We start from the raw sequence: 11,372 nt of genomic DNA on the forward strand, positions 1-11,372 counted from the left end.
TGAGTGGGATAACCGCCAGATTCCGCTAATACCCGGTGGATCAGGAGCCGTCGCTATGGTCGTTAAAAGTGGTAAAGCACCTCGTCCGCGTTGTTGTAAGGCTGTAGTACTTCCACCGTACCCATTTTCGTTCCGAGCAAATGCACGCACGTAGTAATCTTGACCTGGACGTAATCCTTCGATGGTTGTTTCTAGTGCAACATCCACACCTTTCACGAGTTCTTGCACGTCAACGGTGGCTTTTGTCCCTTTTAGATAGCTCTTATCAGCGATCACTAGTGCTGGCAAATCCCCGAGATTCGACAAAAATGTAATTGTCCATGTCGTGCCATGATCAACAGTTTTAGTTTGAGTTATGCTAACCCGTCCAATTGTAGCAAGAGCTTGGAGCTTACTTCGGACGTCAGCTGCAGTATCATCAACGTTGATAAGAGCTACACCTACGGATCGAAAACTTAAGGCAAAATAGCCACTCAAATCATCAGCAGATGCTTTGATGGAAAGTATCTGCACCTCAAAAATTACGCCACCAACTTCTTGCGAGGTCACAATTGCACCGACGCTATAGTCACCCTTTATTTGAGATAAATAAATTGTCTGAGACTCATCTTTCACAACAGATGCTGTCACCGAGCAAGTGGCACAAGCAACGCCGTGCACATCAACAAAGTCCGTGGTGCCTGTCGTCTTGTCGACGCGAAGGCTCACAGTATAAAGTGACTGGAATGTGACATACCAATGATACCCATTCAATTTTGTTGGGCCAATCCGTGACACGTCTATGAAGCCGATACCAGGTAGCGCACTTAACGCACGTTTCATCTCCGCTGCCTCCACATTTGCATGCAATGTCGTCTTTTTTCGCGCATATACAGTTATGTGCAACGTTGTATCGTCCGTCCATGCAGAATTTAGTGTTATCGCACCAATCGCGACATTTGTTACTTGAAATACCTTTAAGCCGATTTGCACTTGCTCTCCAGTTGCAATTTTGCCAGTGAAGTCGCTCGAAGTGGTAACCAAGTTCGACGCCTTTGTCACTTGAGCGTTGCCAAGCGCTGTATCGTATAATTCAATAGTTAAACCGGCCGCTCCATCAACGTGATACGAGTCCAATGGTAACTCCAAATCTGTGAATGGAGCGGTGGCATGAACCGTAAAGACGTCTTGTCCGATTCGAACTTTATCTCCTCGATTCACACGGCCCAACATGGACGCGCTAGTCTTGACTACATTTGATCCTGCCAACACGGTGGCAGTCACGACGGGATTAGTGTCGACCCATTGTCCTTCAAAGCCGATGGACAAATCAAACGTTCCGCCCAATACCTTTGTTTCTGAAGTATCCGTCGACACAATCTCCCACATATCTGGGTAAAAATCAGCAACCCCCGTTGTCACATAAGCCCCTTCGAATGATAAAATTCGATTTGGTGGCTGAAGTACTTGGCATCCTGTCGTATCTCCGACCAATAATTGCGCTTGTCGTCCACTAACAAGATATGTGCCATCAAACGTAATTGTGTACATATATCCAATCTTCGGAGCCCCAAAAGCCGATCTCGAGACGTCCACGCTGTCAACATTAAGCAACTCCTCCAAAGCCATTTCAAACGCTATTTCGCTGGCATTCCACGGAATGCACGATGTTGTCTCGGTGCTATATCTGCTCTCGAATAAAATTTTGTAGCTGCCTGAAAAGATAGGACCAGTAGCTGCCACAGAAAACGTTTGCACTTCGTTAACGCGTCGTGCCACCTCCACCTTATACCCGAGCACGGGAGCACCATTGACACCTTCGGGTTTGACATGTAGCGGTGGGGTAAACTGTACATGCATCGATGAGTCACTCGCAGAGGCCACAAAAATCCTCTCTGGAGGACCAGGAACGTCTCCCGGAGCGAAAAAGTCGGCATTGGTAGCAGCAGTCAGCAACCCCAGTATTACGAATGTAAGTTGAAGTCGAAGTTCCCAGAGTTGTCGACCGTTCATGGCTGCAAATAAGGTCATGAACGACTTGCGCTTTGACACATGTACGACGGATCACCACGAAACGACGCCGATCTTTTGAAAGGCGCATGAGTTGATGGGCCTCTACACCAATTCGGTACGTCGATAATCAGTAGCAAATTAAAAAAAATTGTAGTGTTACAAAATTTTGCTTGATGTCTTAAACATCATATCATCTCCATAGCTGTTCCGACACTTACCATTAATCACGTTTTGCACCCCTTTAGCTGTATGAGTGGGGGTGATTCGCTACCAGGACCTTACAGTCTAGTTTTCGCTAAACTTGCTTTAATTTCTAGTGACGACTTACATTCGCTTTTAAAAATTACAAGTAAAAAAACCTGTTTGGTCTTTTAATTTTCCCAACGTCCAAAATAGCTAGATTAGACAGTTGTTCGCTCCACCACGATGGGTACTCACCTATTACTATAGTATTTTCTTGATAATCTTGCGAAAAAAGGGTCCCGAATCGCAAACGTTGCATCTCACTCAATTCGTAAAGCCGTTGAAAATAGCAACGATAAAGCGCTGCCGTCAGGTCGCTGTGTATAGTGGTGATGTACTGATCACCTGTACAAATGATCATCACAACATAATAAAGACATTGATACAGTGTGTTTTCAATGAGACACCTTAATCCCGATCAACCCCAAAACAAATCGTGATCTTGGGATCCCGCTTGAAAGAAAGCATCTTTCTTGGCATTTGATTGAGGCTTCCATAAACCTTAAACTCACCACTAGAACATAATACTCTTTCCTTAACGTCCAGACGGATTTTTGCTGGATAGGTCAGTAGAGGTGTCCGCTTTGCACAATTTGAAAAAACATTGTCAAAACCAAGTTTCAGCGGGAAAAAAAACTTACTGATTAGTATCAATATAAGAGAGGTAAATATCAAAACAATCGACTATGTCTCAGTATTCTTGCTTGACGTCGTTTTGCATCTGCTGCACATCTTTATCCTTTTTCTGTCGACCTCAATTGTCGACAGTCACTCGCCATTGTGGTAGTAATGCTTTCAAATTTTATTTTGTGCAAAAAAATTTTACGTTAAAATAACGGTTTTCGAATTCAAGGGATCAAGTATCAATGCTATAAAGCGCAGGTATCCAAGAATTATTTCAAATGCAGAAATTTGCGATTAAATAGAATGCTTCTGTTTCTGCGAGTAATTTCATGACTTATCTTAAAATTTGTACTCGAAATACTTTTATTGTCCTCTTTTTTCTAAGGTTCAAACATGAAGTGTAAACTATCCCACCGTCATCCATGTACTGTACAATTTACACTTTAACAATCCCATCACTGAAGTAGATAAAGAAAAGTTGATCAAGACAATGCATCAAAGCAAGACACTTTTCACTAATTCTGTGCCAAACTTCCATCGCCGTCCTTTTGCGACGACTGCATTCCCTCCCTGCAGATATCGTAGCACATGTTGCACACACGAATTTTCACTGATTCTGTCTCAGTTTTGTTCTTCTTGCTGCGGCGACGTAGCGAAAACGGGACGTTCTTAGCACGCACTTTGCACGCTGAGCACGCAGAGCACAAGACTCGACCACAAATTCGACAGTGATGTCTTCGTGAGCTTAGGCCGCCAAACTTCTTGTGGCACTCCATGCACACAGGTCGTTCATTATCCGGTATCCAAACAGGTGAGTGGGCCACTTTGGCCATCAACTTCTTTAATTGGTCGTGATCCACCTTATCAAACACCGTCTTGCCCGACTCGTCCTTGAGATCGAGTCTGGCTCCGTGGCGCACGAGTCGAGTAGCCACCTGAATAAGTCCTTTGTCGAGCGCCACGTGCAAGATCGTCGACTTGTCCACAGGTGCATTGGGATTTGCACGGTGTTGCAACAATACCTCCGTCATAGTCGGGTCGTCCTTTGTAGAGGTCAAAATATGTACACCTAATGGTGTTTGATTGCGCATGTTGAGGAAATTTACGTCGGCTCCACACTCCAGCAGTATTTTAGTCATACGACGCGACTTGGCTGCAGCTAAGTGCAAAGCCGTATTGCGACGGTTGTCTGCCACGTTGACGATAGATCCGCGTAAATGTGGCATGAGCAATGCTTGTACCACATTGAGGTGACCACCACGAATGGCAAAGTGTAGAGCTGTTTGACCAAACATTGGGTCGCGTCGAAGGATATCAGTACCAGCTTGGATGGCAAGTGCATTCACCAGCACGATATCTCCAGCCCGAGCTGCCTGTAACAGCGGCGTCAAGCCGTCAGGTGAACTACCACTTAGCCGTCGTTGGTTAGTACTGTATACTCGACGATAACTCTCATCCATACGCATAAGAGCACTGCCCATTTCCGAAACTCTGCAACTATTGGCAAAAGTAGACTCATTACTTACTATAAGGCTGTCTCGATAATTGCTCTCACGCAAGCTCATCATCTCCTGCACATCAAAGCTGCTAGTCAGCTGCATGCAGCGATAGTCCGACGAGTTGCATCGACTGAGAGATGAAGGTGGTGCTTGATTGATTGCATTATCAGCGTCATTGTCGTCGCACATGGAGTGAGCCTTCGAGCTGGCAGCACTACTGGTTCTACTGCTATCAGTCGCAGCTGAGGCAGCATACTTGAGAGTGGGCGAGAGTGGCACGTAGGATACGTTGAGACTGTCAATATCCACGTCAGAAGAAGCCATGGCGACGTGTCTGGGAGAAGTGGCGAGGCAAAAATGACGCTGCGTTTCAAAAAAAACTTACGCTGTTCCTTTCTGTTCTAGAACGAAAACTGCCAAGTGCCTTCTCTTCCTCAACTTGAATAATGACCGAGCAAACGGTAGAGTGGATGAACAAAAATGGGCATCTGATTAATTTGACTTCCTTGTGTGCAGTACCCATTTGTAACATGTTTGATATTTCGATTGCTGCAGTTACTTTCAAGAATAACGGCATCGCTAAATCGCAGCGATATTCCATGTTGATTCCTTATATTGTCTGTCGCTTGACTAAAGTGTGGGTGTAATGAGCATAGTCCTTCTACATTGGAATGTCAGATCTACTTGAGATACTACGGTACACTGTCATGACGTGGAGCTTACAAATCGACACATAGATGTATTTTTGATAAAAATGTTGCCCGATCGAATACCAATAGTCGCAGCGGAGGCGTCTGTACAGCAAATCTGTTCCACTGTGGATTTTAGAAGATACTGTATTGAAACAGCATCTAACCATATATACGAACAGGATATTTGCGAATACATTGATGTGACATCCTAGATATATTGTTTCTATCTGCACTTTTCCAGATGATAAATGTAGCGTCATATGTACTCAACCTCTCCCATCGTGCTGTCAAATAAAGTGACGAAACGACAGTCTTACCTCCGTTTAGTCAGTCAATCAACGGATCTGGCTCCATCGCAAACGTTTTCGAGAAGATGAAGAGATCACTCACTTTAGTTTCGTTAACCCCGACAGTGCTAACGCACACAATAATTCTTGCTTGACCTTTACTAGTAACTCTAAGGCCATAGAAATGATGCTAGATACATAAGCTCTATACCGAAGGTAGCTGAGTCAATTATACTGATCTAAAGCCAGTCGCAACCAGTATAAAACAGATGACGAGGACGTTACGTTCAACAAAAGGCTTCATTTCCAGCTTGCCATGCCTGATATTAGAAGTAACTTGCTCTATATATATTATTTCCTCAACAACTGCTGCAGTGAAATCAAATCCAAACGGCTTTATACGTTACTGACGACTGCTTTCTTCCTCTTCGTTTTCCAATGAATCAATTTTCGCTAAGATACGTCGAATATTTCGTCTTGATACCTCGTCTGCAACCACTTTATCGTACAGATGCTCAAGTTCTTCAACAAAGTCAGGTGCAGTCTCCAGAAGAAAATTATAGCATTCAGGGTATACACAGAAGTTGCCGAGAGAAAAAAGGACGATACGACGAGAGGCAGTGCTAGTCTCTGTCATGGCTAATTTTAAAAGCTTACATGGAGCTTCGTGGGTGCAAAGATCGATGCAGAGTTCGTCCGAATTGCGCACGAGATTGCCAAGTGCCCCTCCAGCATTCGATCGAGTCTTTTCCTCATCGTTGTGAAGATTCTGGATCAATAGCGGAATGGTAGGACGAAGTGCGTTATACAATTCTCCACTGTGAAAAGCTGCATTGCCAATGGCAAAGCATGCAAACCGACGTACATAATTGTCAGGGTCTAATAAGCCACGGATCGTTCCCGCTAAAATGGTGTTGGATGAATCGCCATTAGTTGGAGTGATAAAGTGCTGATAGAAATATGCCGAGTGCCGACACAAATTTCCAATACAGTTTAGAGTTTTCGCACGCACCATGGCTTCAGAATGTTGTGTTAGGTCGCAAAACTCTGGTAGCAGGTCCGCCTGAAGTATATAGTCGTAGTTGGATGGAGAAGTGCGGGCAAGTTGACTTAGTATCAAGAGCGTGTCAATGATTAAGGATGGTGAACATTTACGACCCAGCATGCCACACTCTTTAATGACCAAGACTCCATCAGCTTTGACAAATTGACTACCAAAATGGGTCGAACTTGTAACGAGTCGCGACAAAAAGCTAATTGGTAACTCGAGCACTGTAGCCTCTGAAAGCAATTCTTTTGTTGAAAATACAAACCGAAGAACGCCGAGCAGTTTTTGTACGCAGTTGGTGTCATACAAGATCTCTTGCGTATCAATCAGAAGCTCTTCCGACACGCTGTGTGCAAATGGAATACCTAGAACTTTAACAGTGGCATGTACAAGCGCTTTGACGGCATTGCTTCCACCTCCAACCAGTTCCGGCCAATGGAAAAGATATTCTATGTGCTTTAATTGTAGTAAGTTCACCAAGTGCTTCAACAAATGTTCGTTCACTGCAATTTCCATTTCTGGCTCGTTGCACTGCACCTCACGCACAGTGCGAAGTAATTTAAGGAAACAGAACAATCCCCAAGGTGACAGGAGGTCTGCCCCACCATTGTACATCATGTCAGCAAACACTTTCCAGACGTGTGCATGCTCAAAAACAGACAAAAAGAGACTCATCTCCTCCGATCGAGTCGCTCCTGCTTCCTTAACTTGGGATCGGGATTTAGCTGACGCTTTGGATGCAATTCGAAGTAAAAGTACAACTCCAGAGTCCAGAAGTCCTTGTGCTCGAATGTTGTAGCTTGTGAGCATTTCTGACTTACTGGCGCTAACATCCGTGGCTGTTGCGCTGGTGCGAAATAGGCGCAAAATCGCATCGAAACATCGCACACTGATTGATCCATGCACTACTAAATTCCAAAGCTCTTTATGCTGGGTTGTAAATGTTTCAAGACTGTCGCTGTCAAGCGCAGATTCATCCAAATTACATGATTCAATGATCTCTGCGAAAAACGAGCTGGAGGCACTGAGCACAGCAGAGTCGTTGGCGTCTTCAAAGATAGGATATAACATCTTTGCACATTGCCATATCTGTCGTTTTGGCAGCACACGACGGCGCAGCATCACTGACAAAAGTTCTGTCGCAAAGTACTGCTCGATTTGGTGTAGTCTTCGATGGGAATAGCCGTATGTCAAAATCATGATAATATCTGCGTCTGGGTGATTCTGAAAAAGTATATTTGTCACGGTAAGTTTCTTCGATAAAGGTGCCGAGGATCGACAAGCATGCAAAAGAATCTTCAAAATACAGCAAATAGTAGACTGATCCGCGTCTTCTTCGCCAATGTCGTCTTCTTCATTCATTTCAGCATCGCTGTTTTGAATGCGCTCATGAATTTCATTACCGAGAGTACCCAGCAGTTCCTTGACACCACTGCTTAAGAGATGCAATCCTACTTCAGTGTGAATCTTCACACGAAGTTTGTATAAGGGCTTGACGTCGTGAATCTCAGCTGCTTTTAATACTTTATGACTTTCACGCACTAACGTAAATACAGGAAAAGGCGGAAGGGGACTCCAGCATTTTGCACCTGGCTGAACGAACGAAGCCAGAGCAAAAATTGTATACATACCTACATCTCGGTCAGTTTCGGAAATGCTTGATGCTTGTAAGAGTTTGCACAAGGTCTGGATTAATCCTGATGGATACACGATTTCCAGCAGTGTTGTTAGGTTAAGAGATTGATCAATCATTGATCCCAGCCACTTAAGAGCTTTTGAATGGCAGACTGCGACCACTTGGTCCTTGCTCGTAAGCATGAGTAAGATAACTTGAACATCGCTCATGCAAAACACGCGGTAGTCAGGCAGCTCATTACACTTATTTTCAGCTCCGATAGAATTGATGAGTGTCGTGAATATCATACAGCATCGTACACTCTTGTAAATCACGTCACTAATCTGTTCTTTATGCTCCTGGACGAGTACACAAGCTTCAACTAACCGCATCAAAAAGGAGTGAATGCTAGACTTAGCGCGCAGGAAATCGCTAAGATCTGTCACTGTGTCAGATTCCTTTAGCCGAAGCACTGAAGTGCGGTACAAGATGTGCAGCAATGCTCCAATCTTGTTTAAAGTACTGCTTGAGAGTAGTTCCTCAGCAGCGATCGACGGTAGCATGCTGACAACTTTGCAGAACAATGGAGTACTTATAAGGTCCACATTTAGATTCTTGATATCCAGTTCCTTATTTAACTGATCCCAGCCAGCTACAAAACTTTCAAGCGCAACAGCAGAGACGGGTCTTGGAGGTTTAGAAAGTGGAGACGGCTCACAATCATCATCTTTGCTAGCGATAGGCGTCATAGGACTCGTACTAATGTTTTCACACGACATTTCGGGCTGAGATAGCTGCTGACCTGTTTCTGGGTCGCAGATCTTCCACTCGTCACATTTCAGCAAACGCTCCAAACTTGGTTTCACTTTTTCCTCTTTGTTGTTTTGGGAAAATTCATCTGACTTCTGATCACTGAAGAAACGTGGTAGACTACGAATTTGTCTTTGGAGTTGAAGCCGAGTCTCTAGTTGCTCTGGAGTTTCTCGTATAAACGGATGGTCCAAGATTTTTGGCCACTTGAGTCTTTGAGCTGGATTTTTGTTCAACAATCCTTTTAGTAAGCTCTGAAAGTCTGCAGACATCGTTGATGGATACTTGACGTCGTCGCGCACAATCATCTGAATCAACGATACAATCCTATCTGTGTAGAAAGGAGGTTTTCCCACTGCAAGTTCATATAAAATAACACCTAGCGACCACAAATCCACTGTGTAATTGTACGGCTTTTCCTGCACCAGTTCTGGAGCCATGTACAGCGGTGTACCCTTGATCGATCTCAATAGACTCGAGTCGTGTGCAATAGCGCGAGCAAAGCCGAAATCACACAATTTGATTTGCTGTTTCGAGCCAATGAGAATATTTTGAGGCTTCATATCTCGATGTATGATGCGGTTTGAGTGCAGAACATATAGAGCTTGAATGAGCTGAATAGCAAGTTTTTTAATCTCTTCTTCAGGGAGACTGTGCTCGTCCTCTAAAACTTGAAATAACTCTCCTTGGGCATATTCTGTCACCATACAGAACTCACGTTCAGTCTCGAATGAATCCATCATTGCAATAATATTGCAATGATTGAGACGTCGTAGAATATTAATCTATCGCTCTGATATTAGTTCGCTTTGGTTCAAAGTTTATCAATACTTAATACTTACTTCTTGGCGCAAATTTTCAAGATCTCGCACACTCTTTCCTTGCTTCGTCACGAACTTCAGCGCAACAACATGCCCTGTGTACTTGCGGCGCCCGCGGTAGACCTTTCCAAATGATCCTTCGCCAATGCGCTCTAAAATGTGATAATTCTCCATGCCGGCAATGAGGGTACTTGAAGCAGTTCGAAATAGTAGTTTCTGCACTCAAAAGTCGAGCTATCAATGCGACAACGATATAAATTATGGAGGGGCATTAAACTGGCGTATTTAAAAAAATGTGTCAGGGTTTTCAGTTGAAAGTTGCTACGTATTATCTTATTACACGGCTATACCTACTCGGCCCTGGCTAAGATATTACATTGCTTCATTCCGCTGGTATTTTTCTTGATTTTTTTAATTCTTGATTTTTCTTGTACGAGTCGCCATCCCGAAGTCCTTATTGGCTATCGTCGGTAATATTTTGCATGCAGCCGACATTTCTTGCATGTCTGGTACGATTACGATCGATTTTGTCCGCTGAGGGGCTCCAACCCGCGCCACACAACGTTATGTCCAGAAGCATTGACCACTCGACCCACGCCACCGGGTCGTGTCAGGGTTCTCAGCGCAAATATATCTTCTTTGAAATAGGGTTGCGAACCAATGTTGAGCTGTGGAACTTCTTAACGAATTTCTTCTTTCTGCTGGTGTGCCTGAAGCCGTAGATATATACGCTAAAAATACTTTTGAGCGGAGATCGTAGCCCCTATTGAGCCTTAAAATTGCAAAGGTTCACGGGATGATTGTCTTATAGCCCATTCCACATATTTTCTATGATCTTTTTCCTTCTCCAACCTATTGTTTTCTGAAGTCAGTTATAATACACCACGCCAAGTTGAACATTCTTTCGATCCTATTTACGCACTGATCCTATTGGTCGAGCAATCTGGCCACATGCTGCGTGTCACTCAAAAAAGATACACCCTTGATCCTCATTCTTTCATTTGCTTTATAAGTGCTGAACTATGACCCAGCAAGTATGGTTAATACGTATCATTATACTTCGTATTAATCTTTGTAGTACTAAGTATGGACTACAGCTTGTGACAGATCACTACCGTGGTAAAGCAACCTGTATTGTCATTTGTAGCCTGTGACAGAAACACTCAATGACTGGGAAAGCGCACTGGAAGGCGCAACTTGATTCTTAGATATTCCTTAAGTATAAAGGCGGACATCACCCACTGAGTGGGTAAACGCGCAATTGACTTTGATTAAAGACGCGACTTGATTCTTCGATAATTCCTAAGAGAAGCCCGTGGCAGACATCACCCAGTGAGTGGGTGAACGCGCAATCGACTTTGACTAAAGACGCGACTTGATTCTTCGATAATTTCTAAGATAAGATATTGGCAGATATCACCACATACTGAGTGGGGAAACGCGCAATAGGCTTGAATAAAGACGCGACTTGATTCTTCGATAATTCCTGTGGCAGAAAACACCCACTGAGAGGGGAAATGGATGATTGACTTGAGCGAGATGCTAATACAGAGACTTCCCTTGATCCCGATATGTGTGGTATCGGGCAATTTGTTGGATGACCGTAAAGCGTAAGTTGCTTGGTAGACTTTTTGAGAACAAAACTGGGCTACTAGGATGAGCAAAGCTGTACCCTGAGCCAGTAATGGAGAGCCACTGATGTTGAAAGCTTAGCTGGGCGGAGGAACGTTGCTGTACTCCG

The 11,372-nt window shown here is 44.0% G+C and overlaps 3 protein-coding genes across 3 annotated transcripts in view; all 3 read right to left on the reverse strand.

Moving 5' to 3' along the window:
• PHALS_12925 (Immunoglobulin-like fold) overlaps nt 1–1,992 on the reverse strand; it is a gene marked incomplete at both ends in the record, with an annotated part of 2,172 nt that extends 180 nt beyond the window's left edge. Inside the window, one exon of the mRNA XM_024728574.1 lies at nt 1–1,992. This exon is cut by the window's left edge and continues 180 nt beyond it. Within this exon, the coding sequence (XP_024579038.1) occupies nt 1–1,992 (1,992 nt within the window).
• A 1,382-nt stretch (nt 1,993–3,374) lies between these two features.
• Nucleotides 3,375–4,682, reverse strand: PHALS_12926 (myosin-like protein; the record flags this gene model as incomplete). The annotated part of the gene is made up of 1 exon (XM_024728575.1): nt 3,375–4,682. One exon carries the CDS (start codon nt 4,680–4,682, stop codon nt 3,375–3,377), a length of 1,308 nt encoding a protein of 435 aa, XP_024579039.1.
• A 1,058-nt stretch (nt 4,683–5,740) lies between these two features.
• PHALS_12927 (ulk fused protein kinase) lies at nt 5,741–9,805 on the reverse strand (the record flags this gene model as incomplete). The annotated part of the gene is made up of 2 exons (XM_024728576.1): nt 5,741–9,595; nt 9,653–9,805. 2 exons carry the CDS (start codon nt 9,803–9,805, stop codon nt 5,741–5,743), a joined length of 4,008 nt encoding a protein of 1,335 aa, XP_024579040.1.
• Nucleotides 9,806–11,372: the final 1,567 nt, after the last annotated feature.

This window comes from Plasmopara halstedii (genome assembly GCF_900000015.1).
Source record: "Plasmopara halstedii genome assembly, contig: Scaffold_650, whole genome shotgun sequence".
Lineage (NCBI taxonomy): Eukaryota > Oomycota > Peronosporomycetes > Peronosporales > Peronosporaceae > Plasmopara > Plasmopara halstedii.